Source organism: Microcebus murinus, unplaced genomic scaffold, assembly GCF_040939455.1.
Source record: "Microcebus murinus isolate Inina unplaced genomic scaffold, M.murinus_Inina_mat1.0 scaf005_hap2_Mmur4.0, whole genome shotgun sequence".
NCBI lineage: Eukaryota > Metazoa > Chordata > Mammalia > Primates > Cheirogaleidae > Microcebus > Microcebus murinus.
This window is the reverse complement of record NW_027438951.1, coordinates 465,782-487,241: the sequence shown is the minus strand read 5'-3', so window position 1 is coordinate 487,241 and position 21,460 is coordinate 465,782. Positions and strand designations below refer to the sequence as shown.

Sequence of the window (21,460 nt, the reverse complement as noted above, 5' to 3'; positions counted from 1 at the left end):
TATAAATAGAAAGAAATTAATTGGCCAACTAATACATATAGAAAAAAATTAGCCGGGCATGGTGGCACATGCCTGTAGTCCCAGCTACTTGGGAGGCTGAGGCAGTAGGATTGCTTGAGCCCAGGAGTTTGAGGTGGTTGTGAGCTAGGCTGACCCCACGGCACTCACTCTAGCCTGGGCAACAGAGTGAGACTGTGTCTCAAAAAAAAAAAAAAAAAAAGAAAAGAAATTTTGAGATATTTTACATTCTTTTCTTCTTTTTTTTTTTAAGTAAGTCTTTGAATTCCAAAGTGTATTTCATACTTTCTGTACATCTGAAGTCAGACTTACCACATTTCTAGGGCTTAGTAGCTACATGTGCCTAATGGCTCCTGTATTGCGCAGTATAGGTCTATAGCTTATTTCAAAATCCTCCTCTCAGATTTCAGCCATGTCCCTTCAACTTCTGACAATGCCAAGCCCATCCTTTCACCTGAAAGTCTTATACCATTTCATTGTTCTACTTTTGCCTCCTCTATCTTCCTCCTTGGCTTCTCTTGTTCTACCCCATCCTAATGTGGGCACCCCCCTTGATTCAGGCCCAGACCTCTGTTCCCTCTCTCCACACCTTTTTTGTCTACTCATAACGCTTTATTGATTCTCCCATTGATTCTATTTGAGCATAAGCTGTAATCCCACCTACCTGCTAGAAATTGCCATATTGTACATCTTCTCATCCCAGATCAGTTCATGTGAAAATGAGCTCATCTTCATTTCTTCCTGACCCTTTCTAAACTTTGATTTGCCTCCCATAGTCCATCTAGTTTCAACCTTGAAAGTTCAGAGTCATCTTTGCCAATTTCCTGTCCTCCATCACCCATGGTCCATAGCTACCAAATCGTGTAGATTCTTCCTTCTTAGTAGGTCTCAAATCTATTTCTTCCATCTCTGCCATCTACATAGTCTATTAATAGTACTTTATCACCACTTCATGTACAGTTTATCTGAAATAATTTCTTTACAGTTCATACTGCAAATCATGGCTTGGCATTCGAAGCCTTGTACATTCTCATACTAGCTTTCTTTCTTAGCCTTATCATCTACCATTTCACCTTAAAGTCTGTATCTAAATCAGTTGGCCAGCTTATCTCCCAAACATTTCACTCATACTTTACTACTTCCATAGCTCGTATACCCATTTGGCACCTGTAGAAAGTCTGTTCCCCTTTGCCTCCACACACACACAGTAAGCAAAGAAAAGGCACTTTTATGCCTTTTCTATGAAGATTTTTTTTTTAAATCTAAGTGCATCCTTTCCTCTGAACTCCTACAGCATTGATTCACTACATTATTTTAGTGTAGTTTACTCATGTATGATACTTGCTGCTCAACCATATTGTTAGCACTTTGAACACTTTGATTTATATTCCTTTGTGTGACAGTGTCTTGCACATAGTTGTAAATCAAATAATTGATCATTCAAAAAGTCCTTCCTTGATCTAAATATTAGCTTTTATATTTTTGTTTCTGAAATGTATATATTGAGGTTACATGTTTTTGATTTGAAATATTTCATTATTTATAAGAAAAGAATCATTTTTCTAAAATTGAATCTTTGATATTATAATAAAATGCAATTCTATAATTGAAGGGAGATGTGTTTTTGGAAAGAGAAATAAGTAACCATTTCTGTGGATTTTCCTTTAGATTGACACCGTCAGAATTGTTCACATTCATTCTGTCATCATTTTGCGACGTTCTGATAAGAGGAAGGACCGAGTAGAAATTTCTCCAGAGCAGCTGTCTGCAGCCTCAACAGAGGCAGAAATATCCTTATCAGTCAATAAGAATCTTTTATGTGCTCTGGGGCTCCTGGGCCACATTGGTCTGTTTGCTGTGGTCATCTTGCTTTAGATGGTTTCACAAATTTTCTTCCTGGTGACTGTTCCCAGTTTTCATATTTACCCTTAGATCCAATTGCTTGGTTAATCAGAATTTCTCTTCAGTTTTTCTTTTAAGTGGGCTTTATTGGAAGAATTAGAAATTTCAGACATTCTTGTTCCTAAATGCCAAAAGATCCCAAGGTCAAATACCCAATTCTTCCAATAAAAGCCCTACCTACTCCCCACTCTTCTCTTCTTCCTCTTTGCCCTTCCTTCCTGTTTGCCTTGTATCATTTAATTTCTAGACCTTTTACTATCTTGGTCTTTATCCTTTGGAGAGATTCTCTTTTGAAACTTACTCTCAAAAAATGCAGTGCTGAGAACTGAATGCAATATTCCATATTAAATACAACCAAAGAATGTTCAAATGGGGCATTTGCTTCCTATGATCTGGACTCTGTACCTCAGCTATAGCAAGTTAAATTTGCATCACTGGTTTTAGTAATTTGTCATTTTTTTGGATTAAATTAATCCTGTAGTCAACTAAAAAGTAATTTTAAAAAATAGGAGGTACACATGCATAGTATAAGCTTTAAAGAATATAAAAATATATATATAAAATGAGAATTTCTCTTCAACCCTGTGCCTCCAGGGTCCTTTCCAGATATAACCAGGTATATCAGTTTTTCATGTATCCTTACAGATGAATTCTGTGCATACAGAAATACATATGAATAGTTTTTTTTTGAGACAGAATCTCACTCTGTTACCCGGGCTAGAGTGCCGTGGTGTCATCCTGGCTCGCAGCAACCACCTAGGCTCAAGTGATCCTTCTGCCTCAGCCTCCTGAGTAGCTGAGACTACAGGCATGCGCCATCATGCCTGGCTAATTTTTTATATATATATATTTAGTTGTCCAGCTAATTTCTTTCTTTTTTTTTTTTTCTTTTTAGTAGAGACTGGGTCTTGTTCTTGCTCAGGCTGGTCTTGAACTCCTGAGCTCAAACGATCCACCCACCTTGGCCTCCCAGAGTGTTAGGATTACAGGCATGAGCCACTGTGCCTGGCCTATTTTCTTTTTCAAAAGTGTTTAGTACATATGATAGGTCATTATATACAGTATTCTTTTTTTCACCTAACAGTGTATCTTGAAAATTTCACTGTCCTCATGCAGATGTTAAAGTTGTTTGTAATCTTTTAGTCTTAGTGCTGCAATGAATAACCCTGTATATACTGCATCTCATAATATATGTGTATATCTGTAGGTTCAATTCCTAGAGGTGAAATTGCTGGGGCAAAAGTTGTATGTACTTGTGGTTATAGATGTTTTACCAGTTTACCCTCTGGCAATGTACAAAAGTTCCTATTTTCCAACACCCTCAAAAACATGTGCTATGACAGTTTTTAATTGTTGCCAATCTGATCAGCTAAAAAATTATATCTTATTTCTTGCAATTTTAATTTGTACTTTTCTTATTCTGAGTAAATTTGATCAGCTTTTCATTTTTATGAGTCATTTGTATTTTCCTCTGAATTATTTGGTTATTTCCTTTGCCCCTTTTTCTATTGATTTGATAATCTTTTCCTTGATAACTTATAGGCACTCTATATATTAAGAAAATTAGCCTTTAGTATTAAGGATAGTGAGTTTTCCCAGTTTATTCATGGTGTGTGTGTGTGTTTCCCAATCAAGTTGTTGCTTTTACATTTGAGTCTCTTACAGTGTATACCTTTTCCATCTTGTTTTTTAACTCTTTATTTTGAAATAATTATAGATTCATGGGAAGCTACAAAAATAGTACAGAAAGGTCTCTGGACCTTTCACCCTATTTCCCTTAAAGGTTATATCTTATATAATGATAGTGTAATTTAAAAACCAGGAAATTGACAGTGATGCAATATGTGTAATTCTATGCTATTTTGTCACATGGGTAGATACATATAAGTACTATAGCAGTTAAGATACATAACTGTTCCATCATTATCAAGATCTCTCTCGCTACCTTTTTATAGTCACACCTCCCCTAAACCCAGGCAACCACTAATCTGTTCTCCATCTCTATAATTTTGCCATTTCAAGAATGCTATATTAATACAAGTGGAATCATACAGTATGTGACCTTTTGAGATTGTCTTTTTTTCACTTTGTTCCCCAACCCAAATCCCTGGCAACCACTAATTTTTTCTCCATCTTCTCATAAGGGTTGTGTTTTCATTTTTTGCTCTGGTAGGTAGTCTTTTATTGGATGCCAGATTTTGTACCTTTTCCCTTGACTGCTGGGTATTTCTGTTTTCCTGGATATGTCCATGAGCTATGTTCTGGGATGCTATGAATTTACTTGGAAACAGTTTGATCCTTTTGAGTCTTGTTTTGAAGATGTGCTGTGTGAGACCAGAGCAGCTCTTAGTGTAGGATTAATTTTCCTATGCTACTGAGACAAGACCCTTCTGGGCCCCCTGGCTGATGCCTCCCAAATGAATGATGAGATTCTCCATCCTGGCAGGTGGGGACAGCCACCTAGTCCCCTGTTATGCTTGAGTGCTGGGCAGAGTGATCTTTCATTTTCTCAGGAGGTTGAGGGGTCTTTCCCTGGCCCCGGGTAGTTCCCTCACAGGTTGTACTCATCAGTGGTCTGCTAAACAGCTTGCATGGATTACTTCATTTACTTTTCAGTGCTCTGCAAAGCATTATTTCCCAGTCTGAAACTGAAGAAATGGACTAAGAGAAGTAACTTCTCTTGGCGTTTGAAAATTTTAAAGTATATTTTAAAAGTATTGTTTTTCAGACTTAGTTGTATAAAAAATATTATTATGATTTAATGTAAATAATTTGCAGGAAAACTAATTAGCATTTTACAGGATAGCAGCAGCAGTCTCAGAAGTGACAGCTTCTGAAGATTTAGATAAACTTCAGATAGCATGTTAGTATTTTAGTGATTAAACATTAGCTAAATTCTATTAAGAGAATGTAACTACACAGTAATGGAAACCATATGGATTCTATTTAAAAAAAACCCTTTAGTTTAAATAGGCAGTTTGGGAAATTCTGAGCATCCACCTTATTTCATTGTCATTAAATTATAATAAGTTGATTTTAAACTTCAGGATACTTTATGACCCCTTATTAGCACCAGAAATTTTGTGTTAAAAATACCTTGACAGGCACACAGGTTGGCTGAACTAACAGGTCGCCCCATGAGAGTCGTGGGCTGGTATCATTCCCATCCTCATATAACTGTTTGGCCTTCACATGTTGGTAAGTATTAGGGGGTTAAATGTTTATTATTCTCAGAAATGAATATCATTTTATCTTCTCCATTACATAGACCATGGTTATTTTAAACAAAAATTTGAGTATTCTTAAACAAATGGCATTATTTTGATTTATTTTGCCATGTTTTAAAAGTAATGTATGTCATAGTGATTTTGTTTAAATAATAAGAGATAAAATTTCAGCACCCCATTTTGATCTGTATTCAGGAAATGAGGATGGACTAAAGCCTGACAATCAGCTGACATAAAAAAAAAGAAATTGACTGAAAATTACTGATTAATGAATACAACTACTGTACAGTATACTCCATTCTGAAGACCAAAAGTTGTTAAGGATGAAATTTACAAAATTGATTTTTACAATCTCTGTTTACATATAGTCCATCTTAGCCATTGGGAATCTACCTCCTCACCTTGCTAATCAGTATAATGTAACTAAATTGCTTTCTTTCTGTTATTACCCCATTTTGAGAATCATGATCATTTTTGGTCTCTACCTGCCTCTCTAGAAAGAAGTAGAATATCTTCATTTGGGGAGAGTGAATATTGATGAGCACTTAACTATGTGCTAATGGTTTACAAATGTTTTCTCCTCTAATCCTCATGGTAACCTGTGAATTAGAGATCTCTTCCCCCACCATTATATAGAAGAGTAAACAGGCTCAGGTGGGTAAAGTAAGTGGCAGAGCTGATATTAGAAACCAGGTTTGACTCCCAAGTTTGTGCTCTTTCCACTGTGATGTGCTATTTTTAGTCATATGGGCTTGAGTTGATAATAAATTCTCTTTTCATCTACACCTATATGAATGACAAAGAGTCATCAGCAGTCTCAGACTTTAATCAAAGATGAGTGGTAGGTAGAGCAGTAGTTCTCAGTCATGGGGGGTAGGGTGCTTCTCAGAATCACCTGGAAAAGCTTTTATAAAATGAACCTGACCCAAATTAATCTTTCCCAGATCCCAACCCAGACCTACTCTAACAACCTCTGAGAGTGGGTCCTAGGCAGGATATTGTTGAACAGCCCCAGTTAAATACTGACTTAGAATAAGGGAGATGATAGACTTACCTTCTCCCAGATTCACCAAATGTTAACATTTTGTAGCATTTCCTATATCATTCTCTTTCTTACATATATGTGCATATATGTATGTGTCTGATTATAATTCTTTCCTGAAGTATTAGAGAATAAGTTGCAGACATGGTACACTTTACCCCTAAATAATCTTCAGCATGAATTTCCTAAACACAAAGTAATTTTCTTATATAACCACAGTACATTTGTCAAAACTGGGAAATTAACATTAATATAATACTATTATTTAAATTATAGACCTTTTTCAAATTCTTTATTTGGCTCACTAATGTCCCAATAAAGGTTGTTTTAATAGCTATAAATGTATTCCTGTAAAATCTTAATATCACTGAATGAAGTCAGTGTTTGATTTATTTTCTTGTCATCATCGACACTAAAATCGGATTGGCTTCAAATTTCTCTTATGGTAGTACCATCAGCCAGAAAGAACTAAGTACCAACCACGAATGAAGGAAAGTTTGAGCTACACATTCCTGAACACTTGTCATTAACACATTAACTGCCATGTGAGTTATATTTAACTTATGTTAGTTTTGAGCCTGGGGCCTCATGAAGCAAAACCTGGGCAAAACCCTGCAGTTGGTTTGTGAAAATCTTAATTTGTTGATGTTCTTATTGTTTCACTTAATATTGACAGATTAACTCTAAAATCATGGATTCAGTGAATAGAAGTGAATAAATTTCATTTTTCATTAAATTAAAAAGGATCATTTTGTTTTTGAAGTTTTTATTCTATTTTTGTAGTAAAATACTGTGGCCCCAAGGGAAAATGTTTTTTCTAGTGTGGCAGTCAATGTGTTGCTAATACATTAGAATAGGAAAGATAAAATTTTGGGGTAAAAAGAAACTCCCTAAAAACTTAGGAAAAAACCATATCAGTCTTTGAAGTACAGCACCCAGAAAGTTTCAGAATTCAGAAAATAATTGAATTCTCTCAGAGAAGGAGGTATGAACCATTAAACAAGAAGCTGGGTAGGAATTTGTAATGCAGCAGTCAGTAATAGCAGTGGGGCAATTTAAAGCTTTATATAAGACAGGAACGAAGGTGATTGCAGAGTGTAGCAGAACAAAATTAACTTTATATTGTGAAATGATTAAGGAGCCAAATATAAACAATGCAACACAAAATAGATTTGGAGTTTAGAGCATGGACATCCTACCTGTAACAAATATCAGAATATGCAATAAAGGCTATGCTCAAAGGAAGTTTAGAGAGATATCATCATAGCATGAAGGTTGGGAACACTAGCTTTGGATTCTGTTAAAGACCAGGTCTGGGCTGGGCGTAGTGGCTCATGCCTGTAATCCTAGTACTCTGGGAGGCCGAGGCAGGTGGATTGTTTGAGCTCAGGAGTTCGAGACCAGCCTGAGCAAGAGCAAGACCCCGTCTCTACTCAAAACATAGAAAGAAATTAGCTGGACAACTTAAAGTATATAGAAAAAATTAGCCAGGCATGGTAGCGCATGCCTGTAGTCCCAGCTACTTGGGAAGCTGAGGCAGGTGGATGGCCTGAGCCCAGGAGTTTGAGATTGCTGCAAGCTAGGCTGATGGCACGGCAGTCTAGCCTGGGCAACAGAGTGACACTCTTGTCTCGAAAAAAGACCAGATCTGTGTTAAAATCTTGTTTCAGTCACTTACTAGTTGAGAAAATCTTTTAACCTGCCTCTGTAGTTCCTTCTTTGTCAAAAAAGAAGACCATATTATCTGTCTCAGAGTTGTTAGGAGGAGTATATGAAATCATGACATATATGGCACCTTGTTCCATGCTTACCACAGTAGCTGTTGTTCATCTATAAAACAAACAACAAAGGAAAGAACCAAAACATTTACTTATAAAACTCTCAAGGACACAGAGAGAGTATAATTAAATATCTAAGACCATGTCATAAACATATTGTTAAAGGATCATTGTATAAAATGATTCTTCAGGAAATTTATTGGATACCTGTATGGAATAATACAGTCCTGGCTCCTGTTGTCCTGGAACATAACGATTTTGTGAGGAGGGAAAAAACAGTTAAAAATACTGAAGGGAAAACAATAACAATGATAAAGAAGAAATAGGATGTAGTCCACATAGATCATTTGTACCACCAAATATAAACACGGTGAACACCTATGAAAATGAAATCCTCGGGATTGGGAAAAAACACAATAATAAGATGTCATTAAAGACAAGCTACAAACCTAAAGACTTGAACAAAAACTAACGAATGAGGTTGAGCTATATGGGAGAGGTGAAGGTAACAGTTACATCATCAGCAAAAGAATATAAATGAGAGAAGACAGATCATTCTATAGTAAAAGGCACAGTAAATAAGGAAACTGTAATGAGGTTAAATTACATTCCTTACCAGAGCAATAAAAAATATATAAAGTTTCACATGTAAGGAATGGAATGGAAGCTAGTTGGAATACAACAGCCTGATAACTCACTTTCAGAATTTATTCATTCCTTCAAAAGAGCATAAAGAGAGTTAGCTTTGGGTTGGGGTTTGCAGTAGGGGCTGGGTAGGGAGTGAACAAAAGCAAGAGTGACGTAGACCAAGATACCAAGACTAAGACTTTAAAATTTCATATTAAAAGAATTTCAGACTTACAGAAAAATTGCAAGAATAGTCTAAAGAACAAGATTCCACAATTGTTAACCTTTTGCCACATCTGCTTTATCATAGTCTTGCTGTATGAAATGTGTGCATATACATGTGCACGCACATAACACATTTGAGAGTGAGTTGTAGACATGATGCTCCTTTAGCATTAAATCCTTACTTGTGTATTTTTCAAGATCAAGGATATTCACTTACATGACCAGGGTGCAATTATCAAAATTAGGAAATTAAATATTGATACAATACTATTATGTAAACTATAGAACTTATTCAAGTTTTGCCAATTATCCCAATACTGTCCTTTATAGTAGTTTTTTTCTTTCTAATGCAGGATCCAGTATCAGATCATGCATGACATTTAGTCTTCCGTCAGTTTAATCTCCTTTACTCTGGACTACTTTCTCAGACTTTTTTTGTCTTCTATGATATGGACATTTTTGAAGATTTGGATTTGTCTGTTGTTTGTTCATGACTAGATTCAGGTTTTGCACTTTTGGCAGGAGCACCACTGGGCCCTTCTCAGTGTATACCATCAGGAGGCATGTGGTGACTGTCTCATCACTATGATGTTAACTTTAGTTATAAGTTTTCTGCTGCACACTAAAATTTTCATGCATCTGATAAGGCAGAATTAACAAATGTGGGTTAAATGGGAATTGCTGATAAGAAGCCTCTTCTCAAATGTCCTTTCATTGAACATATACTAAGGACCTGCCACATGCCAGTTTATAATAATACCTGTGAATCAAATTTCAAAATTAGGAAGTTGTACATATTTCATGATATCTCTGATCAGTGTGCTCCTACTGTCTGCAAAGGCAAACCTTTTCATTCTCAAACTTCTGATCTCCTTACTGCCTCTTTCACTTTCAGCAGATAACGCTGCTTCCTACCCTCAAAAAAAAAATAGCCATTAGAAAGGAGTTTCATCTATTTCTCTTTATTCACCAACTTATCTCTGTGCCCATCTTCTTTTCCCTCTCCTCCTTTATCCTTGCTTTCCATGTTCTTAAGAACCTTATACTGTTTGTTATACTTCTCTTTCCTATATATCTATATCCTTATCTGCTGTGCTGGATTCTTCCCATCATTTATTCTTTCTTTCAACAAATAAATTTGAGTATCTGCTATGTGTCAAGGTGCTGAAGATAAAGCAGTGAATAAGAGACAGAAGGTCCCTGCCTTCATGGAGCTTTCAAATATGCTCGTATCTCATATTGAGGAAAACATAAGAAAAGCACTTCCCAATCCTACTTCTCCTTCAGGTCCATCTTGTCTTCCATTTCACTTTCAAAATCAAAGAGATACATACACTTGCATTTTCTCACCATTCACCTATTCCTCACTCCACTCTACTCTGGTTTGTAGCCCACTGCTTCATTGAAGTGGATCTTGCTATAGTCATCAGTGACATCCATGTTAAAAATCTAGTGAACATTTTAAACACCTCTAATGAAGCATTGACACTGTCAAGCACTCTCTACTTATTGAAGTACCTCCCAAGTAATCATGAGGAATGTGTGGCTCTTAAGGGAAGAAACTAAGCCAAGGCTCAGAATGAAATATCTGGTCCAAAACCAGATGGCTAGTAAGTGGCAAAGCCAGTATTGGAACAGGTTTATATGAATCAGGAGACTGGGAATTTCTACAGCATCTTACTTTGATTGAACAAATGGGAATCCTATTCATGGAAATAAGAAATGAAGGAGGAAGCATAGGTTTGGTGGTGGAAAAAGAGATATACTTGAGTTATATCGTATGCACACTTAACCTACCTGAGTTTTACCTATAAAGTACATGCTTGCAAAAGAAAAAGAGACATGATTTAAATAGTGCAATCTATTTTATAACTCTCATGAGACTTGGTACTGTTTGTAGAAGCTACTCTTTTTTTAAAAATTTAATTTAATTTAATTTTTTTTTATTTCGGCATATTATGGGGGTTCAGATTTTAAGGTTTCAATAAATGCCCATTTCCCCCCTCCCCCCACAAATCTGAGTCTCCATCATGACCATCCCCCAGATGGTGCACATCTCACTTATTATGTATGTATATACCCGCCCCCCTCTCCCCTCCCACCTGCCCAATACCCATTACTGTAGTACCTACGTGACCACTTAGGTGCTGTTCAGTTAATACCAATTTGCTGGTGAGTATATGTGGTGCTTGTTTTTCCATTCTTGGGAAACTTCACTTAATAGTATGGGTTCCATCTCTAACCAGGAAAATATAAGATGTGCTATATCACCATTGTTTCTTAGAGCTGAATAGTACTCCATGGTATACATATACCACATTTTATTAATCCATTCTTGGATAGATGGACACTTGTGCTATAAACATTCGAGTGCAGGTGTCTTTTTTGTAGAGTGTCATTGGATCTTTTGGGTAGATGCCCAGCAATGGGATTGCTGGATCAAATGGTAGAATCATTTGTATCGCTTTAAGATATCTCCATATTGCTTTCCACAGAGGTTGAACTAGTTTGCAGTCCCACCAGCAGTGTAGGAGTGTTCCTCTCTCTCCGCAACCACGCCAGCATTTATTGTTTGGAGATTTTTTGATAAAGGCCATTCTCACTAGGGTTGATATCTCATTGTGGTTTTGATTTGCATTTCCCTGATGATTAGAGATGTTGAGCATTTTGTCATATGTTTGTTGGCCATTCTTCTGTCTTCTTTAGAAAAGTTTCTGTTAAAGTCCTTTGCCCACTTTTAATGGGGTTATTTGATTTTTTCTTCCTGATTTTCGTGAGTTCTAAGTATATTCTAGTTATCAGTCCCTTATCGGATGCATAGGATGCAAAAATTTTCTCCCTTTCTGTAGGTTGTCTGTTTACTTTCATGACTATTTCTTTGGCTGTGCAGAAGCTTTGTAGTTTGATCATGTCTCATTTATTTATTTTTGTTGCTGCTGTGATTTCCTTTGGGGACTTCTTCATAAACTCTTTGCCTAGGCCGATGTCTAGGAGAGTGTTTCCAGCTTTTTCCTCTAGAGTTCTAATAGTTTCATACCTTAGGTTTAAGTCTGTTATCCAGCGTGAGTTGGTTTTTGTGAGAGGTGAAAGGTGTGAGTCCTGTTTTAGCCTTCTACAGGTGGCTATCCAGTTTTCCCAGCACCATTTATTGAAAAGGGATTCTTTTCCCCAGCGTATGTTTTTGTCTGCTTTGTCAAAGATTAGATGGCTATATGAGGATGGTTTTATATCAGGATTCTCACATCTGTTCCACTGGTCAATATTCCTATTTTTGTGCCAATACCATATTGATTTAATTACTACAGCTTTGTAGTATAGTTTGATATCTGGCATATTAATGCCTCCCATTTTGTTTTTGTTGCCTAGAATTGCTCTTGATATTCAGGGTCTTCTTTGGTTCCATACGAAGCGTAAAATTATTTTTTCTATATCTGTGAAGAATGCTGATGGGATTTTAATAGGTATTGCATTGAATCTGTAGATCAGTTTGGGTAGTATAGACATTTTGATGATATTGAGTCTACCGATCCATGAGCATGGTATGGATTTCCATCTGTTTACATCCTCTGCTGTTTCCTTCCTCAGTGTTTCATAGTTCTCCCTGTAGAGGTCTTTTACGTCCTTGGTTAAGTATATTCCTAGGTACTTTAATTTCTTTGTTGCTATTGTGAAGGGAATTGAGTCTTTGATTTGGTTCTCAATTAGATTGTTGTTGGCGTATATGAATGCCTGTGATTTCTGTGTATTGATTTTGTATCCTGAGACTTTAGTAAATTCATTGATCAGTTCCAGGAGTTTCTTGGTTGAATCTTTGGGGTTTTCTAGATACAATATCATATCATCAGCAAATAGTGAAAGTTTGATCTCTTCTGCCCCTATTTGGATACCTTTGATTCCATTTTCCTGTCTGATTGCTGTAGCCAAGACTTCCAGCAGTATGTTGAACAGAAGTCGAGATAGTGGGCAGCCTTGTGTGGTTCCAGTTCTAAGTGGGAATGATTTCAATCTTTCCCCATTCAGTATGATGTTGGCTATGGGTCTGTCATATATGGCTTGTATCATTCTTAGGTATGTCCCTTCTATGCCTATTTTCTTAAGTGTTCGTATCATGAAAGGGTGTTGAATTTTGTCAAAAGCTTTTTCTGCATCTATTGAAAGAATCATGTGGTCTTTGTTTTTGCTTCTGTTTATGTGGTGAATTGCATTTATAGATTTACGTATGTTGAACCATCCCTGCATCCCTGGGATGAAGCCCACTTGGTCGTGGTGGATTATTTTTTTGATAAGTGTCTGGATTCGGTTAGCTAAGATTTTGTTGAAATTTTTTGCATCTGTATTCATTAGGGATATTGGTCTGTAGTTTTCTTTTTTTGTTGCATCCTTTCCTGGTTTTGGTATCAGAGTAATATTCGCTTCATAAAAGGTGTCGGGGAGGTTTCCAGTCTTCCCGATGTTGTGGAATAGTTTCTGCAGGACAGGTACTAGTTCTTCTTTGTAAGTGTGGTAAAATTCGGGGGTGAAGCCATCTGGACTGGGACTTTTCTTTTTAGGGAGATTTTTAATTGCTGTTTCTATTTCGTCTGTTGAGATTGTTCTGTTCAGGGAATCTATTTCTTCCTGGTTGAACCTAGGGAGGCTGTGTGTTTCTAGAAATTTGTCCATATCCTCCACATTTTCCAGTTTATGTGCATAAAGATTTTTGTAGTATTCATAAATTGTATCTTGTATCTCTTCGGGATCGATTGTGATATCTCCTTTTTTATTCCTGATGGAGCTTACTATAGATTTCTCTTTTCTGCTTTTTGTTAGCTTAGCCAATGGTGTGTCAATTTTGTTTATTTTTTCAAAGAACCAACTTTTTGTTTTATTAATCTCCTGAATAGCTTCCCTGTTTTCAATTTCGTTTAGTTCTGATTTGATCTTGTTGATTTCACTTCTTCTGTTGGGTTTGGGGTTGGTCTGTTCTTCTTTTTCCAGCTCTTTGAGTCGTTTCATTGGATTGTCTACTTGTGATCTTCTTGTCTTTTGGTTATAGGCATTTATGGAGATAAACTTTCCTCTCAGAACTGCTTTAGCTGTGTCCCAGAGGAGTTGATAACTTGTCTCTCCATTGTCATTTTCTTCATAGAATTTTTTTATTTCCGTCTTGATTTCTTCATTTATGAAGTAATCATTTAGTAGGAGGTTGTTTAATTTCCACGTTTTTGTGTAGAAATGTGAGTTTCTGTTAGGGTTGATTTCTACTTTTATTCCACTGTGATCTGAGAAGGTACATGGTATGATTTCTATTTTTTTAAATTTCTTGAGATTTTCTTTGTGTCCTAGGATATTGTCAATCTTAGAGAATGTCCCGTGAGCTGATGAGAAGAACGTATATTCAGTGGATTTTGGGTAGAATGTTCTGTAAATGTCAGTCAGACCCAATTGTTCTAGAGTTTTGTTTAAGTCCATTATTTCTTTATTAATTTTCTGTTTGGAGCATCTGTCTCGTGCCATCAGTGGGGTGTTGAAATCTCTGGTGATTATGGAGTTGCTATTAATCCATTTGCTTAGGTCCAGTAAGGTTTGCTTTATGAATCTGGGTGCACCTAAGTTGGGTGCATATATATTTAAAATTGTTATCTCTTCTTGTTGAAGTGTGCCCTTCACCTTTTTGTAATCACCCTCTTTGTCTTTCACTACTTTTCTTGGTTTAAAAACTGAATCGTCTGAAATTAGAACTGCCATACCAGCCTTCTTTTGGCTTCTATTTGCTTGGAATATTGATCTCCACCCTTTTATTTTTAGTCTATATGCATCCTTGCAGGTTAGATGTGTTTCCTGAAGACAGCATATACTTGTCCTTTATTTTCTTATCCATTCATCCAGCCTATGTCTCTTGAGTGGAGAGTTTAAGCCATTCACATTTATTGAGAGAACTGATAGGTAAGGTAGATTACTGTTCATTCTGTTGGGTTGGATGTTGTTGCTATGATTTCTGTCTTGAGCCATTGTAATATCTGGCCTTTAATCTTTGGGTTTTGGTTGTTTTTATATTCGTGGGTTATTATTATGATGTTCCGTGCGTAACTCTGTTTTACGTACTTCTTGTAGGGCTGGTCTTGTCTTGGTGAATTCTCTGAGCCTTTGTTTGTCTGAGAATGTCTTTATTTCTCCTTCATATACGAAGCTTAGTTTTGCAGGGAAAAAGATTCTAGGCTGGGCATTGTTTTGTTTCAGAAGAGTGAGAATGGGTCCCCAGTCTCTCCTTGCTTGTAAAGTCTCATTAGAGAAGTCTGATGTTATTCGAATTGGCTTTCCCTTGTATGTTACTTGCTTATTTTGTCTTACACGTCTTAGAAGGGCCTCTTTAGTTGATACTTTGGTCAGTCTTATGACTGCATATTGTGACGTCTTCCTGTTTGCATTGAATCTCCCAGGGGTTCTCTGAGCTTCTTGAACTTCTATATCAAGATTTTGAGCAAGGCCTGGGAAATTTTCCTCTGTTATATCTTCAAACAGCTTGTCCAACCCTTGAGTGTTGTCTTCTTCCCCTTCTGGTATCCCTATGACCCTCACATTAGGTTTCTTCACATAATCCCACAGCTCTTGTAGGCTTTGCTCTTTTCTCTTGTTTCTCTGCTCTGTTTCTGTGACTGATTTATTTAATTGGAGGGTGTTATCTTCAAGCTCTGAGATTATTTCTTCTGTTTGATCTACCCTGTTCTTGAGACTTTCCACTGTATTTTGTAGTTCCTTGAATTGATTCTTTATTTCCAGGAGTCCAGTTACACTTTTCTTCTTTGTGTCTATTTCTTTTTCCATATCCTGGAGGCTTTTTGTGGTTTCTTTGGTTTGGTTATTGAGTTGTTGTTGCAGCTCGGTGAGTGTTCTCATGATCCACATACGAAATTCTTCTTCTGTCATATTGATTGCCTGATTTTGGTTGGTGTCCGTTTCTAGGGGGTTGGTGTTCCTCTTTGGGGGTGTGTTTTCTGTTTGGTTCTTCATATTTTCTGAGTTCTTTCGCTGATTTCTTCCCATGTCGATCAGTTGTTGTTTCTTTCCTTTAGGTTATTGTTTGGGTATTCACACACCTTGTTTAGTTTCTGAGGCATTAGGTGGTGTCTGTGGGTGAGATTGGACCACTCCCTGTATATTGAGTCAGGGGGTGCCATGGAAAGGCTGTGCAAGATGCCGTCCCTGTCAGTAGGTGGCGTTTGCTTGGAGGAACAGGCTATGCTGTTGATTTTGTGTCCTGTTATCAGCTCTTGTTCTGGGCGGAGCATGGTTGTGTAAGCCTGCCCTCAGGCAGTTAGCAGGGGTCAAAGTTCTGTTCTCTGCTTCCAGGAAAAGCTGTCAGGGTGGGGCTGGAATGTTCCCGCTCAGCCGGAAAGTCTGGGTGTGGGGTTGGGGCTGTCTGAGACCCACGGTCTGGAGCGGGCCTCGCTTCTTTCCACCCTCCCCAACTCCGCAGCTACTCCTGGGCCTCTGCCAGCAGGCCAGACCACAAGCCACCAGGCCTCCCCGGACTGTGATGCCGGCGGGGAGTTTCCCTGCACAGGAACGCCACCTGGGCTGGGCACACGGCCTCCTCCTGGGAGGAGGGTTGCCCTCTAGGATGCTGATCTGCCCCTGGAGGCACACACACCTCAGTAGGCTCTTCACGTATAACCCTTCTGTGCCCCGGGCAATGCTAGCCCTCGGTGCAGGGGATCTGGTCTTCAGGTCCGACCTCTGGGTTCCAGAGTTCAAACTGTATCCCCACCAGGGAGAGGATTTCCGGTCCCAATTCACCCCCAGGGAGCCCAAGCTGGGTCTATGTCTCTCAGCCTCTGAGTCAGCACCGTTCTCCTGGGAACACTGTGCCAGCAGCACCTGGGAGAGCTGGAGGGTAGGGAGCTCACAGTCTGAGTTCCCATGAGTCAGCTGTAGGGTCCCAAAAGAGAAGGTCCCGTTCCCTGGAGGGTGCCTCTGGCTGGTGGCTGTATTGTCTTTCTGGGCAGTCGTGGTTCGGGGAGGGGAGGCAATGTGTCGCCTGCTGCGCGGCTTGCGTGTGTGCACATGGAGGTGCCCGGAGGAAGTTGGGAACCTGGTGCCACGTCTGCTACAGGCTCACCGCTGTCTGGCGGTGGCTGTCTCTGGGCTGGTGTTCGCAGGTCTCTCCAACCGCTGGGGAGCCCACCAGCAGTCCCAAATGCAAGGGAGCAGAAACAGCAAATCCACCTACCCTTGCTTCTGGTCTCCGGGCTGCTCCGGTGGTCTCAGCCTCCAGTTCTCCTCCGCAGCCTCCTCCCGTGGAGTCTCCCGGGGTCTCAGGTACCCCTCCTTATGGCCTTCGTCCGCTGTATGCTCGTCTTCTTGCTTCTTTCCTCTAATTTCTGCTAGAATCTGTCTTTTCTGCAGAGACACTCTGTCTGGCAGTGTTTCTCATCCACCATCTTCTGTAGAAGCTACTCTTATATTCACTTTATTTTACTTGTAAATACTTTTTGCAAGGAGACATGTACCTATAGTTATGTTCCTCATTTTAAGATCTCAATTTTATACAGAGTGAAGTCATTAGCACTGATCAGTGATATCATCGGAACTTTTTTTTTTTTTTTTTTGCAACAGAGTCTCACTCTATTGCCTGGGCTAGAGTGCTGTGGCATCAGCCAAGCTCATAGCAACTTCAAACTCCTGGGCTCAAGCAATCCTACTGTCTTAGCCTCCCGAGTAGCGGGGACTGCAGGCATGCGCCACTATGCCCGGCTAATATTTTATATGTATGTTTTTAGTTGTCCAGCTAATTTCTTTCTATTTTTTTAGTAGAGACTGGGTCTCACTCTTGTTCAGGCTGGTCTTGAACTCCTGAGCTCAAATGATCCGCCTGCCTTGGCCTCCCAGAATGCTAGGATTATAGGCGTGGGCCACCACACCCTACCTATCATAGGAACTTAATTTATCACTAGCATGAATGGGTAAAGACAACTTTCTGTAACAAATATAGGTTGCAACTTTAATTAAGCAAACAGTTTTCTACAACCACTCATGTTAACAACTTACATTTTCCCAAACAAGCATTCTATTGTAGAGGTTACAAGTTCATACTCCTTGGAACCATTACAAAGAAACTTTTAAATATTACAATACATTTCTATGCCCTTGATAAAACAGACTTAGATGACAACTATTAAGACAAGGTATAGAATAAGTGAAGGTTGAACCAAAATTTTATTTTAATAGATAGATATATAAGTGCTACTCTTTTCAGCTATCTGACAAAAGGTAATGGCTATCTCAAAGTTTGTATTCTTAAAGCACTGGTATATATACTTTTTAAATCAACAATTTGGGGGATGTGGCTTTAGTTTCAGAAAAATTTTTAGTTGGGAGTAAATTAAAGAATCTTGTGATTAAAGTGTTCTACTTTCACACTAGGAATAGAAGGTGTAATTCTGTTGTCCTTTCAGACTATTTCCAGAAATGTGAACATCTCCTCTTAGAGTGTGTCTTGAGTGTTTACAAATATATATTTTTTTATATAACATGGCCCCTAAACACAAGCAAAATTCTTCATATGGTAGTCAACTGTATCCTTTGGATTTGGTATTTAGGACGTGATTGTTACTTAGCAAATATAATTTCAGGGAAGCGGTGGTGGTACAAACTTCATTGATGAAGGCAGAAGACCCCCTGCTTGAAAATACAGTACACAGATGCAGCCTAATCTGTAGGAAAGGAGGCCACTGGTATAAATAAAAGTCAGGGGCTAGGCTTTAACAATAGCTGGTGTCAGGCATGGCCTGAAAGTCTCAATCATGGTATTAAACATAGGGCTGCAGTTTCCACAAGAACTATCCTTGTTTAAACATAATGTTTTGTCCTAATATTCAGATTCTTTATTTATCTTGAGCTCTGTTTATTATTGAGATTTAAAGATACTAAAATTACTACAAAGAAATGAGATTCCATCTTCAGATTACTGAAGAAGGAAGTGAATTAATCTGTGACTTGGAGGTATCTCCTCCAGTTAATCATTGCTGACTCTGTGCTGCTTGTCCCTTCTATAAATCACTACTAAACTAGGAAGAAAAGGGACACGTGCTGCATGGAGGTAAGTAGAAATAGACTGCATATTTCTACACATGGTTGCTGAAACAGGAGCCCTGAGTTTTGAAGATGCAGCACCTGCATGCAGAAGGCAGGGAATGACAGATGTGTCTGAATCATTTGGTTAGGAAAGCTGGCCTCGCTTGCCTTACGGCCATCTGATGGTCTCTTGACTTTCCTACCTGCTTCACAAGTTCATTAACAGTAGTGCAAACATGCTTAGCTTAACAGTAGTGCAAACATATTCCTGTCTTGATTGATGTTTTGATAAATCACAAGAACCTTCGAATCAGCTGAAAGTGACTGCATTCTGTTCTGCATCAGACTTCCCTGGTAAGGTGATCCCAATGTGACAAGACTAACATAGGAATTTTCTTTCTTGACAAGGTAGAGAACAGGGAGGACAGCTCTGGTTTTCAACTGAGAATGGTCCCCTGATACAGTGTATCTATTTTCATAGTCATAGCCCTGGAAAACTAAAAAAGATAATTGTGCTCATTTATTGGAACTCTGATAATACTTTTCAGAGAAGTTCTCTTTCCTGATTGTCCTGGCAGCAAGCAAAAAGCCCTCATTTTGGGCAAGACGTTATTTAGTATTCTTGAAGTATAACCTTTATTCTTACAGGCCCCAATAATTAAAGAGTATATGCATTTGTGACTTACAATGTCTACTGCTTGCTTTTTGCTTTGTAAGTAGACAACCAAGGGACATCTCTCTGAACCTGGCCTTGTCTCCATTCAGTGGTTCCCTGTACTCACTGTACTTCTCCAGTGGGTTGATCTTATTCCTTGTGGCTATGGCTTTGACTCTGTTGCATCATAATATAATAACATATTATTATATTATACATCATTTGGAGAGGTGAGAGATTTAAGACAAATTGCCAGTAATAAAGTGTCAGTCATATAATTAAAAAGATGGTGCCAATGGAAATGGAAAAGAATCAACAGACATGGTGACTTCATAGTGTTCAGACATGTGGGGAACTGGAGTTCCATGAATATAAACGAAGGAATACCTTAATTGTATAAACTGGGTAAGAACAGAAAATAATTAAAGGGAAGGTAGGAAGATGAAATGCTGGTGAAGGAGATTGTTTGGGGTCTGGTGGGGAAGGTCATGAATTCTGTTCTAAAATGCTTCTAGAGTAAATGAGCTGGCAATGGAGATAGGAAATTTGGGGGGTCATGTCTGGCATGCAATTAGAAATCTCAGAAGGAACTGAGTGATTCAGAAGTAAGGTTAGCACTAGTGAGGCAGGTTTAAGAGTCATTGGTGTTGATGTGAGAATAGACACGGGGACGTGATTGCACAGAGAAAGGTGTGCATGGAAAATAGAAGAGAAATCTTTACATTTAAGATATAGGAGAAGAAAGATGCATGGACAATGGAAACTGAGAAGAAACAGTAAAAAAAAAAAAGTAGGACAGGGCATAGAAGAAAAACACAGTGTAAGGAAAGGATAGCCACACTAAATGTTGCAGAGGAGTCAAATATGCAGAGGAGATTAAGATGAGGATTAAGCACTTAAAAAGATATCAGAGACATTTGAACAAGCATTTTCAGTGAAATATTAGAGATAGAAGGAGGCCCAGTTCTTTTATTTATTTTTTTTTTTGAGATAGAGTCTCACTTTGTTGCCCAGGCTAGAGTGAGTACTGTGGTGTCAGCCTAGCTCACAGCAACCTCAAACTCCTGGGCCCAAGTGATACTACTGCCTCAGCCTCTCGAGTAGCTGGGACTATAGGCATGCACCACCATGTCCAGCTAATTTTTTCTCTATAAGTTGGCCAATTAATTTCTTTCTATTTATAGTAGAGATGGGATCTCGTTCTTGCTCAGGCTGATTTCAAACTCCTGACCTTGAGCAATCCACCCGCCTTGGCCTCCCAGAGCGCTAGGATTAATAGGCGAGAGCCACCGCGCCTGGCCAGGAGGCCCAGTTCTAGGTAGTGGAGAGGTGAATGAGTGATGTAGAACCATGGGTGGCAGATATGATCTGTTTGGATAGGGGAATTGCTTGATTTGGGGACAAGGTTGAGGACACATAAAAAGCCATCTTACCCTAAGGCAAAAAGAGAGATATTGAACACAAAAGAGATGTGGGGGATGATTCATGTAAAAAATCTAGGAGGAAGCCTAGCCCATCACTGTTAGCACTGAAAAAGGGTTGCGGTCCTTTCTCTTTGCTTACTGGAGGGAGTCCAGAGAGCTAGATGAAGGAATGAAGTTACTTTTGGGTGAAGGAAAGGAGAGGTGAGGGAACAAATTAAGTTTTTCAGTGAAGTAGGAGGCTCAGAAACATGGGGCTGGGTATTTGGGGATTAGAGAAGACTAAAATAGGTTGAATTTGCTGCATTATGGAGCAGGATAGTCAGGTAATCCTCTTATTTTTTAATTTTATGTTTTGAAACCTTTAACAGCTTTCTCTGTTTTAAGATCCAGCAGGGGAATAGTGGTAGGAAATGAGGGCAGGGAGGTAGAGGGGCACTGGAAGATATGTAGATTCTTGTAGGCTGTTATGGATTCTAATTTTTACTCTGAGTGAGATCAGGAGCCATTGG

General features: G+C 38.6%; 1 protein-coding gene across 2 annotated transcripts in view; it reads left to right on the top strand.

The window, feature by feature from the left end:
• BRCC3 (BRCA1/BRCA2-containing complex subunit 3) overlaps positions 1-21,460 on the top strand; it is a 118,237-nt gene that overhangs the window by 2,823 nt on the left and 93,954 nt on the right. For both annotated transcript variants that reach the window (XM_075999773.1, XM_075999772.1), the window contains exons 4-5: positions 1,687-1,800; positions 5,025-5,118. In XM_075999773.1, coding sequence (XP_075855888.1) covers positions 1,687-1,800; positions 5,025-5,118 — 208 coding nt within the window. The remainder of the gene's footprint in view (positions 1-1,686; positions 1,801-5,024; positions 5,119-21,460) is intronic.